Source organism: Astyanax mexicanus, chromosome 18 (genome assembly GCF_023375975.1).
Source record: "Astyanax mexicanus isolate ESR-SI-001 chromosome 18, AstMex3_surface, whole genome shotgun sequence".
In the NCBI taxonomy this organism is placed as follows: domain Eukaryota; kingdom Metazoa; phylum Chordata; class Actinopteri; order Characiformes; family Acestrorhamphidae; genus Astyanax; species Astyanax mexicanus.
Window position 1 is genome coordinate 1,139,526 of NC_064425.1, and position 18,701 is coordinate 1,158,226.

The 18,701-nt window shown below is 38.3% G+C and overlaps 2 protein-coding genes across 2 annotated transcripts in view; one reads left to right on the plus strand and one right to left on the minus strand.

Annotated features, from left to right (window-relative positions):
• The window catches only part of grik4 (glutamate receptor, ionotropic, kainate 4), a 1,128,391-nt gene that overhangs the window by 54,680 nt on the left and 1,055,010 nt on the right, over nucleotides 1–18,701 (minus strand). The gene's annotated exons all lie outside the window — the stretch shown is intronic.
• On the plus strand, nucleotides 1,704–9,372 carry c1qtnf5 (C1q and TNF related 5). Its single transcript, XM_022675250.2, has 3 exons — nucleotides 1,704–1,911; nucleotides 7,402–7,637; nucleotides 8,768–9,372. Exons 2-3 carry the CDS (start codon nucleotides 7,412–7,414, stop codon nucleotides 9,286–9,288), a joined length of 747 nt encoding a protein of 248 aa, XP_022530971.2. The 5' UTR covers nucleotides 1,704–1,911; nucleotides 7,402–7,411; the 3' UTR covers nucleotides 9,289–9,372.

Here is an 18,701-nt window from a genome sequence, read left to right on the forward strand (position 1 = left end):
CCACACTGCACTCTGAATCTGTTCCATGTTCCCTCCGGAGCACTGGATAAAAATAAGAGAGCACCTAAAATGATGAGTTTCTTTGATTTTACCAAATTAAAAACCTCTGGAATATAATCAAGAGGAAGATGGATGATCACAAACCATCAAACCACCAAACTGAACTGCTTGAATTTTTGCACCAGGAGTAAAGCAGCATAAAGTTATCCAAAAGCAGTGTGTAAGACTGGTGGAGGAGAACATGATGCCAAGATGCATGAAAAAAACTGTGATTAAAAACCAACCAGGATGATTCCACCAAATATTGATTATTTCTGAACTCTTAAAACTTTATGAATATGAACTTGTTTTCTTTGCATTATTTGAGGTCTGAAAGCTCTGCATCTTTTTTGTTATTTCAGTCATTTCTCATTTTCTGTAAATAAATGCTCTAAATGAGAATATTTTTTTATTTTGAATTTGGGAGAAATTAACTAAAAGTTAACTAAAATATTCTATGATTAAAAATGTTCTAAATCAAATTAAATTAGTACAAAATAGCTGGTACTTTCCTTTAATGGCTCTAGTACTACTGGTTTTCCAGTGTTTTCCCAGTGAATGGGACCAAGCTACTGTTTCATTAGTTTAAAAATGTGTTCATTGGTTCTCAAATAGTGTTAATAGTGTTATGTACAACAAAAAAAATAAATAAAGAAAATACATGATGTCCATTGTAGTGAATGTAGGGTCTGAAAGGGATGAATCTGAAAAATCTACTGAAGCAGATCTAGAAATAAACTGCAAAGGGCCAAAATGCTGAATTTTTTAAGTGTCCCTAAAACAATAGGAGCCCTAAATGATCCCAGCTGTAAACCCCCACATTAAACTGAGTATGCACAACTCAAATTATCCCAAATGTAAAATATCTAAATGATCTAAGCTTCAAACACCCAAATGAAAATTTCCCACATGACCACAGAGCTCTGATCCCAGTGTGGTTTTTGTTCTGGTGAATTCTCCTCCTCCATTAAACAGAGTCAGCATCGTTAACTTCAGAACCTCAGACTAATTATTCACATATTTGGAGCCGTTCTGATCCACATCTACTGTATCATACAGTGTTTCTCTCCCACCAGTTACTGGACCTGCTTCAAACATTCTGTCTCCGGCCCTTGGACGCTCCCTCTCTCTCTCTATCCCTCCCTCCCTCTCTTTCTCTCTCTTTCTCCCTCTCGCTCTCTCTCTCCCTCTCTCTCTCTCTGTCTCTCTCTCTTTCACTCTCCCTCTCTATCCCTCATTCCCTCTGTCTCTCTCTCTCTATCCTTCTCTCACTGCCTCCCACCCTCCCTCTCTCTCTCCCTCTCTCTCTCTCCCTCTCTCGCTCTCTCTCTCTGTCTCTCTCTCTTTCACTCTCTCTCTCTATCCCTCCCTCTCTCTCTCTCTCTCTCTCTCTCTCTCTCTATCCTTCTCTCACTGCCTCCCAGCCTCTCTCTCGCTCTCTCTTTCTCTCTGTCTCTCTCTCTTTCGCTCTCTCTGTCTCTCTCTCTTTCGCTCTCTCTCTATCCCTCCCTCCCTCTCTCTCTCTCTCTCTCTCTCTCTCTCTCTATCCTTCCCTCTCTCTCTCTATCCCTCCCTCCCTCCCTCTCTCTCTCTCTCTATCCTTCCCTCTCTCTCTCTATCCCTCCCTCCCTCTCTCTCTCTCTCTCTCTGTCTCTTTCACTCTCTCTCTCCCTCTCTCTCTCTCCCACCCTCTCTCTCTCTCTCCTTCACTCTCTCTCTAATTGACTTCTATTGCATTTCCTCTGCAGTCTGGTACAGCTCAGTTTTTCCCAGATTCTCTGCTGTAGGACGGAAAACAGGAGTCTGTCTCTGTTGTTTTCACTTTCTCTGCTCAGAAACCGTCAATCCTGCAAAGCTGTGAATAACTTATTGGTAAGTTTTGCTATTTGCTCTTTATCTTGGCAGTATTTGGAATCAGAAGTTTCTCAGATCAATCTATCATACATAGATTTGGAATTTAATAGAAAGTAGCATCTGTATTCAGTCCAAGTTACATTATTTGTAGCTTCGATATCTTTAATATATAGACTTATAATCACCCTGATTAGTTAGTTATTAATCAGTGTTACTGAGCTCTACTAAAGCATGAGTTGACTGATAAATTAAAACTTAACAATTTAACAACTCTGGTCTCTTATGCACCGTAACATGTATTAGCTTTCAGCATTTCATTTTTAAAAGACTACAAAGATTAAATACATCAATGTGTTGTTGCCTATATGTCAATTAAATTGCCTGTGCTAATTTGGTTTAACCCTTTTAGACCTAAATTATCTCCAGTGATGGGGAAAAAATCAAAATGCAGTTTTTTGTCCGTAATGCACAGAAAAGAAGTTCTATTATTTAATATTTGTAAAATATTCTTTATTTTCATTGCATTGGAATCCTGTCTGAAATATTTTTGTAATATTTCATATTGATCATTTTATTTCACAAACCATCCCTAAACAGTAAAAAAAGAAACCTGATTAAAAAGTGTTCTAAATCACATTAAATTAGTCAAAATTAGCTGTTACTTTGCTTTAATGGATCTAGTAATACTGTTGGTGTTTTTGTGTTTTTGCATCACTGTGCTGATCAGTTATTTATCTTAGTGTTACTGAGCTCTACCAAAGCCTAAGTAGACTGATTAATTCGGCACTGTAGTATATACATTAGCTGTAAGTATTTCAGTATTTTTAATAGACTACAAAGATTAAATACAAGTCTTTCAGACCTGAATTATTTCCAGTGATGGAAAAAAATAAGAATGGTGTTTTTTTTTCTGTAATGCTCAGAAAAGAAGACTCTAAAATTGTACTGTAAAATCTATATAGCAAATACATCCAGTTTACTAAAATATTCTATAATTAAAAGTGTTCTAAATCAAATTAAATGAATAAAGAATTGCTGTATTGCGGTATTTTCTCTTAATGGCTCTAGTACCACTGGTTTTCCAGTGTTTTTTCAGTGTTAGTTTATAAATGTGTTCATTGGCTGGTTCATGGTCTATTTTGTTGGACAACAGCTCTATAGTGTTAACAGTGTTATGTACAACAAAAAAATAAAAATACAAAAAGAAAATGCATGATGTCCATTGTAATGAATGCAGGGTCTGAAAGGGTTAAATCTGGATACTCTACAGAATCAGATCTAGAAATATGAGCAGCCAAAACAGACACAGCAATCTGACTTTATATGGTTATATTGGAGTGAGATATTAAGAGATAAGACTGATGAATTATGGGATTGTTGGCTTTGGAATGGTGGTGCTGGAGCAGATCTCTCCTCCTGAACTTCCTGTTCTGATTTGCTCTGGCTCAAAGAACAGCACAGCTGAACCTGAGACACATAAACACCAGTTCTACCGTTAACACCACCTTCTGCTGGAACCAGAGGCCTGAAGACAGATGTGCTTTCTGTCTGTCTCTCTTAAATTAAAGGTACAGTTGCAAGAAAAAGTATGTGAACTCTTTGGGATTATACTTGTATTTCTGCATAAATTGGTGATTAAATCAAGTCAAGTCAAGTCAAGTCAAGTCAAGTAGTTTTATTGTCAGTACTGCATATGTACAGGACATACAGAGAATTAAAATGACGTTACTCTCCTTCCCAATTTTACAGCAAGTACAGATAATAGATATAATAAAGGAGAATGGGAGACACTATGTGTACAACACAGCAGGGACACAAATAGACATACATGAGACAAAAACAAGGTGCAGTGGTGTGGGGGAGGACTAGATATATAAATATAAGTAAATAAGTAAAAATAGATATATAATTATAATATAAAAGAGTGGGAGACACTATATGTTCAATACAGCAAGACACAATAAACATACGTAAGACAGTAGTGCAATATTGATGGTGATTGAGATGGAATGACAGTAAAAATAGTAAATATCAGTAGTGCAAATACAGTATATGGTATATAGCTTAAGGCTGGTAAAGTGAATGGGTGCGTAAGTCCTTAAAGTTCACAGTTTAATTAAAGTGGAATTAAAGTGCGTATTGACAGTGCAAGTATATCAGTAGTGCAGGTGTTGTGTAGTGCAAGTCCGTTTGGAAGGGACCAGTACTTTGTGCATTGTAGTGCAGAGTTTCAGTACTTTATTAGTGGGGGGGTCAGGATGCTGAGTGAGTGTGTGCTGGGGGCAGGATTGGGATGGGGGGTAGAGCAGGAAGAGAGTTCAGCATCCTCACAGCCTGATGGATGGGGCTGTCTCGCAGTCTGCTGGTCCTCGCCCCGAGACTCCGCAGTCTCCTCCCTGATGGCAGCAGGCTGAAGAAGCTGTGTAGTGGGTGAGAGGGATCTCCTGCCAGACGGAGGGCTTTCCGTGTGAGGCGGGAGCTGTACAAGTCCTGAAGGGAGGGGAGAGAGGTGCCAACAATCTTCTCAGCTGCTCTCACGATGCGCTGGAGGGTCCTGCGGCAGGATGCTGTGCAGGCCCCGTACCACACGCTGAAACAGCTGGTCAGAATGCTCTCGATGGCCCCTCTGTAGAAGGTGGTCATGATGGGGGTGGGGGTTCCAGCTCTTCTCAGCTTGCGGAGAAAGTAGAGACGCTGATTTGCCTTCCTGGCCAGTGACGCTGAGTTGGTGCTCCAGGAGAGGTCCTCTGTGACGTGCACACCCAGGAACTTGGTGCTGCTCACCCTCTCCACAGCAGTTCCGTTGATGAACAGAAATGTGTTCTGATCTTCATCTACATCACAACAATAGACAAACACAGTCTGATTAAACTAAAACCATACTATAACTTATATGTTTGCAATGTTTTAATAAACATAACATGTTAATATTCACAGTGAGGGGTGGAAAAGTATGTAAACCCCTAGGCTAATGACTTTTCTAAGAGCTAATTGGAGGCAGGATGTGATGGGATAGTGAGATGAGATGTGTAGGTTAAAGCTGACCTGCCCTATAAAAAAATCAACACACCAGTTTTGAGTTTGCTGTTCTTAAGGAGCATTATTTGATGTGAATCATGCTCTGAGAAGACCTACGTTCAAGAATTGTTGACTTGCATGAAGCTATAAAAGGGTTACAAAAGTATCTCTAAAAGACTTAATGTTCATGTGTCCACGGTAAGACAGACAATCTACAAATGGAGAAAGTTCAGCACTGTTGCTGCTACTCTCTCTAGGCGTGGTAAAGTCAAGTCCTGTAAAGGTGACTGCAAGAGCACAGCACAGAATGATCAATGAGGTGAGGAAGAATCCTAGAGTGTCAGCTCAAGACTGAATACAGAAATCTCTGGCACATGCTGACATATTTGTTTACAAATATATATAGTTGTTTTAAAGGAAAACACACAGCACTATGTGTGGAGGAGAAAGGCACAGCACACCATCATCAAAACCTCATACCAACTGTGAAACATGGTGGAGGGGGCATCATGGTTTGGGGCTGCTTTGCTTTGCTGCCTCAGGGTCTGGACAGATTTTGCCGTCATCAACGTAAAAATTAATTCCCAAGTTTATCAAGACATTTTGCAGGAAAACTAAAGATCATCTGTCCTCCAACTGAAGCTCAACAGAGGATGGATGATGCAACAGAACAACGACCCACAACATAGAAGTAAATCAACAACCGAACGACTTCAACAGAAGAAAATAAATAAATACTCCTTCTGGAGAGTCCTGACCTCCTGAACCCAACTGAGATGCTGCAGCATCATGACCTCAAGAGAGAGATTCACACCAGATATCCCATAATATTATAGCTGAACTGAAACAGTTCAGTGAAGAGGAATGATCCAGAATTCCTCCTGACCGTTCTGCAGGTCTGATCTGCAGCTACAGGAAACCATTGGTTGAGGTTTTTGCTGCTAAAGGAGGATCAACCAGTTATTAAATACAAAGTTCACATACTTTTCTTCCTCACTGTGAATATTAACATGTTGTGTTCAATAAAATCATGCAAACATATATTTTTTGTGTGGTTTTAGTTTAATCAGACTGTGTTTGTCTATTGTTGTGATTTAGATGAAGATCAGAACACATTTAATGACCAGTTTATGCAGAAATACAAGTATAATCCCAAAGGGTTTCTGGACTGTCTCCTGCTGCATTCCTAGGTGGTCTGTTTGTGTTTTGTAAATGTGAGTCATCAGCAGTTTCTTAACTTTTACTTAAAACCAGCTGTTTAAAACAGCAGCAGACACGCTGAGAGAGCCGCTGATTTACGGTCAGGCATGAACGTCTGGGAAACGTCTGGCCTGAGGCAGCGTAGTAAACCTCCACCGCTCTCTAAACACTTCTCACATCTGCTGACAAAGCTTTTTTAGAGGTGGACTGATGCTAATGCTAATGCTACCGTGGCTATGTGCTCTTTATAGTTAATATTGATCAGTGTGAGCAGTGCAGTCGATGGAGAAACTCGTACCCTGTGGTGAAAATAAGTGATTCTTCATTCTTTCTCGCTTATGTCAGGCTTCCACTCACCCATTTGAGGAATTAATCAGGAGCTAATGATCCGTTAAAATACACTGAGCTCTTTTTATTTCATTTTTTATGCGCTGTCTGTAGTTACATTCATACAGCTGAGCTTATGCTTTAGTCATTATGGTGCATTATTGAGTTTCCTCTGCTTTCAAATGAGCTAGAAATGAGATTTTATCACCTATAAAAATGATAAGTTTCTTTGATTTTACCAAATTGAAAACCTCTGGAATATAATCAAGAGGAAGATGGATGATCACAAACATTTTTTCAGAGCTGTATATAGACTATAATTCTACTACATACACTGTTCAGAAAATAGTTCGTTTTTACATATTAAGAAAAATACTTACAATAATATTATTAATTAAAGGAGAACTCTGGTGTAAAATGTACTTTTGTTGTAGTAAAACATGATAAAAAGTTCTTATCTTTGATGAATAGCACACCTCCGTTCTCCCACAGCGTTCAGAGATCCAGAAATTTTAACAGTTTATCCAACAAATACCCTTCAGACTGGGAGATACGGGGCATAATTTACCCTGATAAATCACTTTTTACACCGTTATCCAGCTCAAAGTAGCTCCACACCTCCTTACTAGAATCCGAGAGGAGAGCCCTGACATTTAAAACGAGGCATTAATAACTTAAAAAGTGCAGAAGAAGCTTATTAAAAACCACTGTTTACATCCTATAACACTACTAGCTTCAGCTCCGAGCGCCGCCATCACTGTACTGATAATGACATAGACATATATATACATAGACTCTGCATAGACCAGCCCAGGCATCTGTTAGCTGTGTTTCTTCATGAGATTTGGAGAAAGAATGTTTTAAAATGTGCCCTTACCCATCAAACATAGAGGGAGGACTAAATAATACTAACTACAGTCAAACAGTTTTACTAACATTTTTATCACAATTATTCTTTCTCAGACTGAAAGCGATGACCCCTCTCCAGCCCTGGACTCTCGCCCTCCTCTTTGTTTTGCTGGTGAACTGTTCATATCCACTGGACGATAATAAGATTCCCAGTGTCTGCACTGGAAGCCCAGGTATCCCAGGATCCTCGGGGTTAAACGGCAGCCCAGGGCAGCCGGGGAGAGACGGAAGAGATGGGCGAGATGGACAGGTGGGAGAAAGAGGTGAAAGAGGAGAACGAGGAGAACCAGGTATACTTATTTACAAATCACATTTCCACTTTTCATGTTACGTATCATTACATTACATTACATCGCGTTACATTCCATTACATTACATTATGATGTCTGCCCTAGCCCCACCTTAGCCATTGTTGTTGTCTCCTTGTGTCTTGCTTGTGGCTCCGCCCCCTCGTTACCGGAACCAGGTGTTCCTCACCTCCTTGTGTATTTGAGCCCCTTTGTGTCAGTGTTTAGTGTTGAGTCTTTTGTGTGCTACTATGCCGTGTTTGTGTGTCAGGTTTGTTGTTGATCCCAGTATTAGTGTTGTCTTAGATTTGATCAGTCTTTGTTCTTTTCTTTGTTAATTAGCTTTCCAGTTTAGTTTAGTGTGTTTTTGCTACCTGTCTTTGCTTTCAGTTTTGCTTTTATTTATCTTGTTGGTATAACTTTTTTTTTTTGTGGAATAACTCTGTATTATAATATTTGTTATTATAAGCAGCTGAAAATAAATATATATAGTTTTATAAATTAGTTTTGTTATTAGTTGGAATATTATTGATCTATATCTGATTTGTATATCTGATTAAAATACTGAAAGGCATAGGCTGCTCTGAGTGTCAGGTTTTTAGTATCTACATGTATCCTAGAGGTGTGATTATTGTTTACCAAGAAAAATAAATAACTCCGCCTGATGCTGTTTCTCCATGTATTTTGTCAAAGTAATAATTAATAAGACATGTAATGAACTCAAATCATCAATATTCTTATGCTTTCTACTTATAAACACTCTAGTCTAACCATTTTTGAAAAGATTATATCTTAGGTGTGAATATATTTAAAGTCTATACATTCAAAAATAAGTAAAAAAAACAAACAAAGAAAAAACAGGCGTTTGGTAAAATTGTTAGCAAAACATGATCAGTTCCAGGAAAATATAACAATTCTGCTTCCTTTTACATTTTAAATGATTATATTTTTGAGCAGCCGTATGTCTTCTGGAGTAAAAGAGATCAGGGCATGTGTCTGTCTGATATAATTACTGTGTTATAACACCTGAAAGAGGAACTGACAAAAACAAAGAATAAATAACACACCAAAACAACCTAGAGTTCAAAGGGTTAATAAACACTTCATTATTGTTCTCTTTCTAATCTCTGCAGGACATCCAGGTGAGAGGGGTCTGACAGGAGACAGAGGTGATCCAGGTGAGAAGGGTCAGATGGGGCCCCCTGGAGAATGTGCTGTGGCCCCCAAATCAGCGTTTAGCGCCAAACTGAGCGAGTCCCGCAGCTCCCCGCAGGCAGTGGGAGAAGCAGTGCGCTTTAATAATATCGTACTGAACGAGCAGGGCGATTATAACCCTGAGACAGGACGCTTCACCTGCAGGGTCCCGGGGGTCTATTACTTCTCCGTCCACGCCACCGTCTACCACTCCAGCCTGCTGTTCGACCTCATGAAGAACGGAAACGTGGTGGCCTCCTACTTCCAGTTCTTCGGGAACTGGTCCAAGCCGGCCTCGCTGTCTGGCGGCACGCTGATGCACCTCATACCTGGTGACCAAGTGTGGGTTCAGATGGGGATGCAGGAGTACACTGGATTCTTTTCCAGCTCCAAGACGGACAGCACCTTCACTGGCTTCCTGGTTTACTCAGACTGGAAAAACTCGGCTGTTTTTGCCTAGAATTCAGCGACACGCTGCTTAAAATACTCAAAACTAATGATCACCAGCTAACAGCTAAAAATAAACCAGCGGCAGAAACTCACACATCATTGTTTTGTGACAGTTAATGACAAAGGCCCTTGCTAGTCAAGCTCACAATGTATTTTTAAGTCAGAGATTAAAATAAAAAGTTCTTATCTTTGATGAATAGCACACCTTTGCGTTTGTCCAACAAACACCCTCCAGACTGGGAGATACGGGGCATAATTTACCCTGATAAATCACTTTTTACACCGTTATCCAGCTCAAAGTAGCTCCACACCTCCTTCCTAGAATCCGGAGAGCAGAAGAAGCTTATTAAAAACCACTGTTTACATCCTATAACACTACTAGCTTCAGCTCCGAGCGCCGCCATCACTGTACTGATAATAACATTGACATATATATATAGATTCCGCATAGCGGAGCAGCCGGCACCATAGGTAGGCTATGCAGAGTCTATGTATATATACGTCTATGTCATTATCACTTGACTATCGTAAGTCGCTTTGGACAAAAGCGTCTGCCAAATGTAATGTAATGTAATGTAATGTAATTATCAGTACAGTGATGGCGGCGCTCGGAGCTGAAGCTAGTAGTGTTATAGGTTGTAAACAGTGTTTTTTAATAAGCTTCTTCTGCACTTTTTAAGTTATTAATGCCTCTTTTTAAATGTCAGGGCTCTCCTCTCGGATTCTAGTAAGGAGGTGTGGAGCTACTTTGAGCTGGATAATGGTGTAAAAAGTGATTTATCAGGGTAAATTATGCCCCGTATCTCCCAGTCTGAAGGGTGTTTGTTGGATAAACTGTTAAAATTTCTGGATCTCTGAACGCTGTGGGAGAACGGAGGTGTGCTATTCATCAAAGATAAGAACTTTTTAGCATGTTTTACTTCAACAAATGTACATTTTACACCAGAGTTCTCCTTTAATTCATGTCTTTAGTCACAATAATCACAATTCACTGGACTCTGGATACGTCCAGTCTCACATTCCTGCCCGCTCTTCACAGAGTTAGCCAGGTAGCATGCTAACCTGAGAAACAGAGCATAATAACTAAAGGTGTAATGATGGTTTTTAAGGAAAAGTGAAAAAAACTGCAGCAAGCATCAGACGTTTATGGATATGATTTTATACCCCTGACTTAATGCCATTACCAGCACTACTAGCACACAGAAGACCAGCAGCTTTTACTGTATAACTATTACTGGAGACATTGGTTTTCTATTTCTAACTTTGTGAAGCAGCAGCAACAATATCAGCAATATCAGAGCACATAATACATGATATGACTTGAATAAAGTGATCACCAAACTTCTGCCGACTGTATTTTATTACTGGCTATAAATCAAGACTGTAATATGTATGATTTGATCAGCTGTGGTTTTATGTTTTTAGGATACAATCCGGGTTAGCACCCGAACATCCCTTTCAGACAGCTTCCTCTTACAGCGTCCACAGTTAATCCTGTTGGATGTGGTTGGTGCTTCTTGTTGGTATGCTGACATTACCCTGGATACCGTGGCTCTTGATGCATCACAAAGACTTGCTGTCTTGGTCACAGATGCTCCAGCAAGACGTGCACCAACAATTTGTCCTCTTTTGAACTCTGGTATGTCTCCCATAATGTTGTGTGCATTGTAATATTTAGAGCAGAACTGTGCTCTTACCCTGCTAATTGAACCTTCACACTCTGCTCTTACTGGTGCAATGTGCAATTAATGAAGATTGAACACCAGGCTGCTCCAATTTAGACATGAAACCTAAAATCCCACACTAAAATGATGACAGGTGTTTCAGTTTCATTCTCCAACCCCTGTATATATACCCCCAAATCTGTGCTATTTCTGTCCCCAGGAAATTACATGTATAAATGTGAACACAATAACTTTAAAATACATTTTACTAGTATGCATAGTGTCTTGTACATTAAACTAATTGTAAAAATAAAATATGTTATTAAAAACATTAATAGAAATAACTTTGGTTACCTGTCCCCACTCTCTATCTCTAACTACTTTAGAGATTTTTTTGCATAATTTTGCATTGTTATATGACTCCAAATCCCATCTGTGCTTTAAAAATATATATATTTTAAAATACACGTTTTAGTTATGTCCCTGGGTTTTCACTTAGTCCTGTTACCTAAATGATTTTTAGATATTTGTTTAGTTATTTGCTTATTTTTAAAATAAAAAAATTGGGGAAAATCCCTAGAATGTGCTTAGTGTCCTCACGCTATTAGCATAGCCGCCTTTTAGCTATTTTTCATGTTTTCGCTAATTCTATGCTAAAAATGAACTTTTAATCCTGTTACTCAAAACATCAGTAACAGGAATGAGTGCCAGTAACAGGAATTATTGTTTTGTCATAAATTTTTCATCAATTATTTGAACATGCAGTCTTTAAAATAAAGACTTTCTTTGGAGATTAAATGTCACATGAGTTTTGGTAACAGGACTGAGAAAAATGTAAAAATCTTCGGATTAAAAATCTTGTAAAAAATGAAGTAAATCTGCCTGAGTTTGACCAGTACATGTTTTGAATAGTTAAATATATGTGTTATTAGATTTAGAGGTGAAGAAACATAAAAACTATGTTTAATTTGGAAGAGTTACAACAAGCAAATGACCCTCATTCGGCGGAATGATCCATAAAAATATATTTACTGCAGAGAGTTTGGATTGGTTTATGAATGTGAAATATGAAGTGTATTAAATATATATTTAGAGGGATCTTCTGCCACTTTAAAGCTAGCGCCGTGTTTCTCTTGTTTTGAGCCCAAACCATGATTAGCGAATGGAGACTCATTTATGCCAAGTCCCAGACGTCCCCTGTCCTAACGACTTCACCATATTCAAAACACCATTACTGCACTGCATTTACCTCAGCACTGCTACTTACACTCCTCCGCCAGGACACCTGGAATACTGATCTCTCTCTATCCATCTCTCTCTATCCCTCTTTCTATATTGAATGCCTCTCTTTTTGTCTTTCTTTCTGTCTCATTCTGCTCCGTCTTTCTCTCTCTCATCCCCTTTTTCTCCTTCAATGTCTCCCCTCTCTTTCTGTCCTTCTCTCCATCTACCTCTCTCTTTCTCTATGAAATGTCCCTTTGTTAAATGTCTCTCCCTTTGTCCTCCTTTTTGTTTGTCTCTCAAATGTCTCTCCCTCTGCTCCATCTTTCTGTCTTTTCCTCTTCCCTTCATCTATGACTTTCTCTCTCTTATTCCCTTTCACTCCTACAATATCCCCCCCTCTCTCTCTGTCCTTTACTTTCTCTCTCTTTCTCCATCATCTCACTTTTTCTCCATTTTCCTCTAATGTCTCTCTTTTTCTGTCTCTATATCCTTCTTCTTCTAGGTCTCTCTCTCTCTCTTTAATGTCTCTCTTTCTGTCTCTCTCTCTAATGTCTCTCTCTTTCTGTCTCTCTCTCTAATGTCTCTCTCTTTCTGTCTCTCTCTCTAATCTCCTTCTTTCTCTAGGTCTCTCTTTTGAATGTCTCTCTATTTCTGTCTCTCTCTACTGTCTCTCTCTTTCTGTCTCTATGCCCTTCTTCCTTTAGGTCCCTCTCTATCTAATGTCTCTTTCTGTCTTTCTCTCTAATGTCTCTCACTCCTTCTTCCTCTAGGTTTCTCTCTAATCTCTACTTCTCTCTCTCTCTTTAATGTCTCTCTTTCTGTCTCTGTCTCCTTCTTCCTCTAGGTCTCTCTCTCTCTAATGTCTCTTTCTGTCTCTGTCTCCTTCTTCCTCTAGGTCTCTCTTTTCTGTCTCTATCTCCCTTCTCCTCTAGGTCTCTCTCTCTAATGTCTCTCTTTTCTGTCTCTATCTCCCTTCTCCTCTAGGTCTCTCTCTATCTAATGTCTCTTTCTGTCTTTCTCTCTAATGTCTCTCTTTCCTTCTTCCTCTAGGTCTCTCTCTCTAATCTCTATTTCTGTCTCTTTCTAATGTCTCTCTTTTCTGTCTCTATCCCCTTCTTCCTCTAATGTTTCTCTCTTTCTGTCTCTGTCTCCTTCTCCTCTAGGTCTCTCTCTCTAATGTCTCTCTTTTCTGTCTCTCTCTCTCTAATGTTTCTCTCTCTCTCTCTCTCTCTCTCTCTCTCTCTCTCTCTAATGTCTCTCTCTTTCTGTCTCAATCCCCTTCTTCCTCTAATGTCTCTCTCTTTCTGTCTCTTTCTATAATGTTTCTCTCTTTCTGTCTCTGTCTCCTTCTTCCTCTAGGTCTCTCTCTAATGTCTCTCTTTTCTGTCTCTCTCTCTCTGTCTAATGTTTCTGTCTTTCTGTCTCTCTCTAATGTCTCTCTCATTCTATTGTCTTCTTCTTCCTCTTTCCAATGCATACGTATTATTTCTCTCCTGATGTCTCTCTCTCTTTCTGTGGGCTATTCCTCTGTTTTCTCTCTGTTATTCTCTCTCTCTCTCTCTGTTTTTCTCTCTGTTATTCTCTCTCTCTCTGTTTTTCTCTCTGTTATTCTCTCTCTCTGTTTTCTCTCTGTTATTCTCTCTCTCTCTCTTTTCTCTCTGTTATTCTCTCTCTCTCTCTGTTTTTCTCTCTGTTATTCTCTCTCTCTCTGTTTTTCTCTCTGTTATTCTCTCTCTCTCTGTTTTTCTCTCTGTTATTCTCTCTCTCTCTTTTCTCTCTGTTATTCTCTCTCTCTCTCTCTGTTTTTCTCTCTGTTATTCTCTCTCTCTCTGTTTTTCTCTCTGTTATTCTCTCTCTCTCTTTTCTCTCTGTTATTCTCTCTCTCTCTGTTTTTCTCTCTGTTATTCTCTCTCTCTCTCTGTTTTCTCTCTGTTATTCTCTCTCTCTCTCTTTTCTCTGTGTTATTCTCTCTCTCTCTCTCTGTTTTTCTCTCTGTTATTCTCTCTCTCTCTCTGTTTTTCTCTCTGTTATTCTCTCTCTCTCTCTTTTCTCTCTGTTATTCTCTCTCTCTCTCTGTTTTCTCTCTGTTATTCTCTCTCTCTCTCTTTTCTCTGTGTTATTCTCTCTCTCTCTCTGTTTTTCTCTCTGTTATTCTCTCTCTCTCTGTTTTCTCTCTGTTATTCTCTCTCTCTCTCTTTTCTCTGTGTTATTCTCTCTCTCTCTCTGTTTTTCTCTCTGTTATTCTCTCTCTCTGTTTTCTCTCTGTTATTCTCTCTCTCTCTTTTCTCTGTGTTATTGGGAGAGACGTGTGCTGAATGTTGTTCTGAACTCTGTTATTTTCTTGCTGAAAGTCGTGAGGACTGAGTGAGACTCGCCCGTCCCTCTGAGACGCTCGCTGGTTTCCATGAGGTCATGAACGCTGAATGATCCACCCCGGGAGAATGAGGCTGATCAGCTGCAGCAGACATAACAGCGTCTGAGAACGCTCTATAACTCAAATATCCAACATCATCACTTTCTGATCTCTACATCTGTACACGGCTATTCCTCTCAGACACGAGTTTTCCACACTGAATGAGGAATTAGGGAGTTAGAGCAAAATTATTTCTTTTGTATTTTATTAATAAAGATTATAACATACCTGTCAAGTCTCCCGTTTTGGCCGGGAAACTACCGTATTTTACTCCTCTTTCCCGCCGTCCTCCCGTATTAGTATTTTCCCGTAAATTTCCCGTATTATACTAAATAAAAAAATATAGGCCACAGGCGACAATTCACTGTGTGTCTCTTAACCAATCGTGTTGCCGGTTCAAAGAGAAAGTCCCGCCTTTCAGCAGAAACAGCCAATCAGCTTGCTGGTTTTGCGGAGCGCAGTTTAGTGTGGGGGAAGCCCCGCCCCTCCCCTCGCTGTGAGTTCAGGCAGCTAGTCGGAGCAGCTGTCGTTAAAACTAATCTGGATATACGGAGATTTTTCTAAAAGAAAGGTAATTAACCATGTAAACTGTGATGAGATTGTTTCTGATAGCTGGTTTAAAAAGACTCTTCTCTGAATCAAAACATAAATTAAACCCACTGTGTGTTTAATAAAATCCAGCTTGTGACTCAGTTAGCTTAACTTTAGAATTAGCTAGATAGATATTCAGGGTTTGAGAAAAATCTACATATATATAATGCCCTGCCCTTATGTGCCTGATCAGCCAAAACCTATAATTTCCAAACTCTATTAGTTCAGGGCTAGTTTTAGGGTTTGTTAGAATTTGTTTAAATCTCAAGTATTGTGGTAATGTATTATAATGTAATGTAATGTATTATTTAGAAGGGGTAGAAGAGATGGTTGAGCTGGAGAGAGAGAAAATGTGGAGAGGGCTGAAATTAACTGAACTGATCAGGAGTGGACTGAACGATAGAAAGAAGTATTAATGAAAGATTATTAATTGTGTAGTCCCCTTAGGACTATTATTTACTTATGGAATATATCTGATCCATGTCCTTTTTGTAAATTTGTGCACCCTTCAATTTATATAAAAATATATAAAAAAAAAAAAAAAAAAAAAAAATATATATATATATATATATATATATATATATATATATATATATATATATATATATTAATTTTTAGCCCTCGGTTGGGCTGTTGGGGCGGCGGAAAAAATCCCTTATTTTTAAGTCCAAAACTTGACAGGTATGGATTATAAGGGTGTGTTTATTATGCATTATTACATTTTTACATTTTATATCTACATTTTACGGCATTTAACTGACACTCTTATCCAAAGTGATTACAAGGTTATTCCTGTTACAGAGTTGGATCAATGTATTGTTAGGAGTCTTGCCCAAGGACTAAAGGCCTTGCATTTAATAGCATGAAATTGAATCAAATTGAACTGAAATGTCAGGTATTAAACCCACAGCCCTGTCATTAAAAACCTGATACTCTTTTCACTAAACCAACATATTTCTGGTTACCAACTACCCCTACTGGTCTCACATGGGTATGGGTTTTCTGGGTTAAAGATATCATATATCTATATAATATATACAGATCTGGAAAAAATGAAGAGAGCACTTCAGTTTCTGAATCAGTTTCTCTGATTTTACTATTTATAGGTTTATGTTTGAGTAAAATGAACATTGTTGTTTTATTCTATAAACTACGGACAAGTTCATGTTCATAAAGTTTTAAGAGTTCAGAAATCAATATTTGGTGAAATAACCCTGGTTTTTAATCTCCTCCACCAGATTTTTAATCTCCTCCACCAGTCTTACACACTGCTTTTGGATAACTTTATGCCGTTCAGCTTAAAAACATTGATTTCGCATGTCCGTGGATCACATACATATCCGATTTAGGACCACATATGGAAGTGACTCAAATCTGATTTGAAAAAAATCAGATTTGGCACATTCACACAGCAATGAAAAAAACAGATCTGAACCACAACACAAAAACTTTGTGTAGCCTATTAAACATAGTAAAAAAACATGTCTATACTGTGCAGAATGTCTCCTGCTTCTGATGCTCAGCAGTAGAAAATGCTGAGTGAGAGCTACTGAACTTTACTCTTTCTTTAATTGGCTGCTTGTTTTATGGGAATAGTTGTGAGATTGCGTTTGTAGTAAAAGCTGTGTAAAGCAGAGGGAGCTGGCTTGTGTTTGTTGGGTGAGTATGAATAGCTCACATAGCTCATATAATATGTGTCATATATAAAACAGAAAATCCTGAGCTGTGGACTGAAATCTGGTCTTTCTGTTTGTTTGGACACTAGAGGAAGCAGAGAAACACATTCCAGCCCCTCAACTCCTCCTCTCCTCATCAAATAAACACACTGCACTCTGTTTATCACTCAGTTTTAAAGGCCTATTACATATTAAACTGCTTTTTTCTGCTATAGATTTTTTTATATAGGCTATATAGGTATATAGATCTGGCTGAGTTTTAAAGCATAGGGTTTTATTATACAGTATGTGGACATTCTGTACATACAATACAGTATGTGTTTAAATTTATAGAGTTGTAAAATTTTTGTGTACTAAAGTACCAGCAGAGGGCATCATTTCATCACTTATACAGTGTCCTCTCACAGAGAAGAACTGCTTATCTGTAATAAAACTTAACCGAAGGCTCAACAAATCAATGTGCATTTATTTTACTGCCACTAATATATATATATATATATATATATATATATATATATAGGTATATGTTTGAGTAAAATGAAAACAAAAAGAAAAAATGGACTCATTTTTTTTTCAGAAATTAAAGAAATAATTATTTGATTATTTAAGGGGAAGTTAATTTTAACAGTGAGGGACAGAATATCAAAAACAAAATCCAGAAAATCACATTGTATAAATTATATAAATTTATTTGCATTTTGCAAAGAGAAATACGTATTTGATTCCCTAACAACTATTAAGAGTTCTGGCTTCTACAGACCAGTTACGCACTCCTAATCAACTCGTCACCTGCATTAAAGACACCTGTCCTAAATTCATATCACCTGTATAAAACAGTCGTGTCCACAGACTCAATTAATCAATTAATCCTCACCGCATCAATGGGAGAATGGATGGAGCCATATACAGTAAAATCCTGAGGGACAACATCCTTCCCTCTGCCAGGACATTAAAAATGGTTTGGGGCTGGGTCTTCCAGCATGACAATGACCCAAAACATACAAGGCAAAAAAGGAGTGGCCCAAAATGAAGCAACCTATGGAGGGAGCTGGAGAAGACATCTGCACAAACCTCATCATCAACTACAAAAACTACTGACTGGTGTGCTTCCCAACAAGGGTTTTGCCACCAAGTGAAGTCTTGATTTTATTTTTGATATTTTATATCTTACTTTAAAATTTATACACTGTTTATGTCTTTATCAGTGGACAAACTTACAAAATTAGCAAGGGATCAAATCATTATTTCCCTCATTGTATGGTAACACATCATAACATTGATATATTAATACTAAACTGTAAAGGGTAAATGTTTGACTGTATGATCGTCTGGCTGTTGGGTTAATTTGAGTGCAGGTGGCGCCACTCTTAACATTTTATAGTGGTTTTTAACTCCACACTCCTAATCAGGTACACGTCACCACGTCCCTCAGGGCTGCTGGATACATGTGGAGCTGGAAATGCTGCTGCTTCTACATTCCATACAGTCATTCCTCAAATATGCACCTCATTATCTAAAGACAAAAAACAAGTCCAGTAAAACACTTACACTAAACATTTCTGCAGAGTGTAGATATTAAAAGTGAATAATAATGTCCAGTTCTTGTGTTTCAATCTGGATGAAACTGAATGAGGTTACACATGACTTAACGAGCCATCTGAGTACTGAACTTCATCTTTATCTGGGTAAATTTTCTCTATGATGGAAAACCTTAATCTTATAAATTAACCAAAAACAACTAAATTAAATGTAAATGAAAAATGGTTCCACTGAGTCGTAATAAAACTAGATAGATAGATAGATAGATAGATAGATAGATAGATAGACAAACAAAGACAGACAGTCAGATTAGAGA

Bases quoted from the DNA above. Each gene is read 5' to 3' on its own strand.
- c1qtnf5 (XM_022675250.2), top strand. From the start codon at position 7,412: ATGACCCCTCTCCAGCCCTGGACTCTCGCCCTCCTCTTTGTTTTGCTG. The intron at 7,638-8,767 runs GTATACTTATTT...TAATCTCTGCAG, and splicing joins AGGAGAACGAGGAGAACCAG to GACATCCAGGTGAGAGGGGT.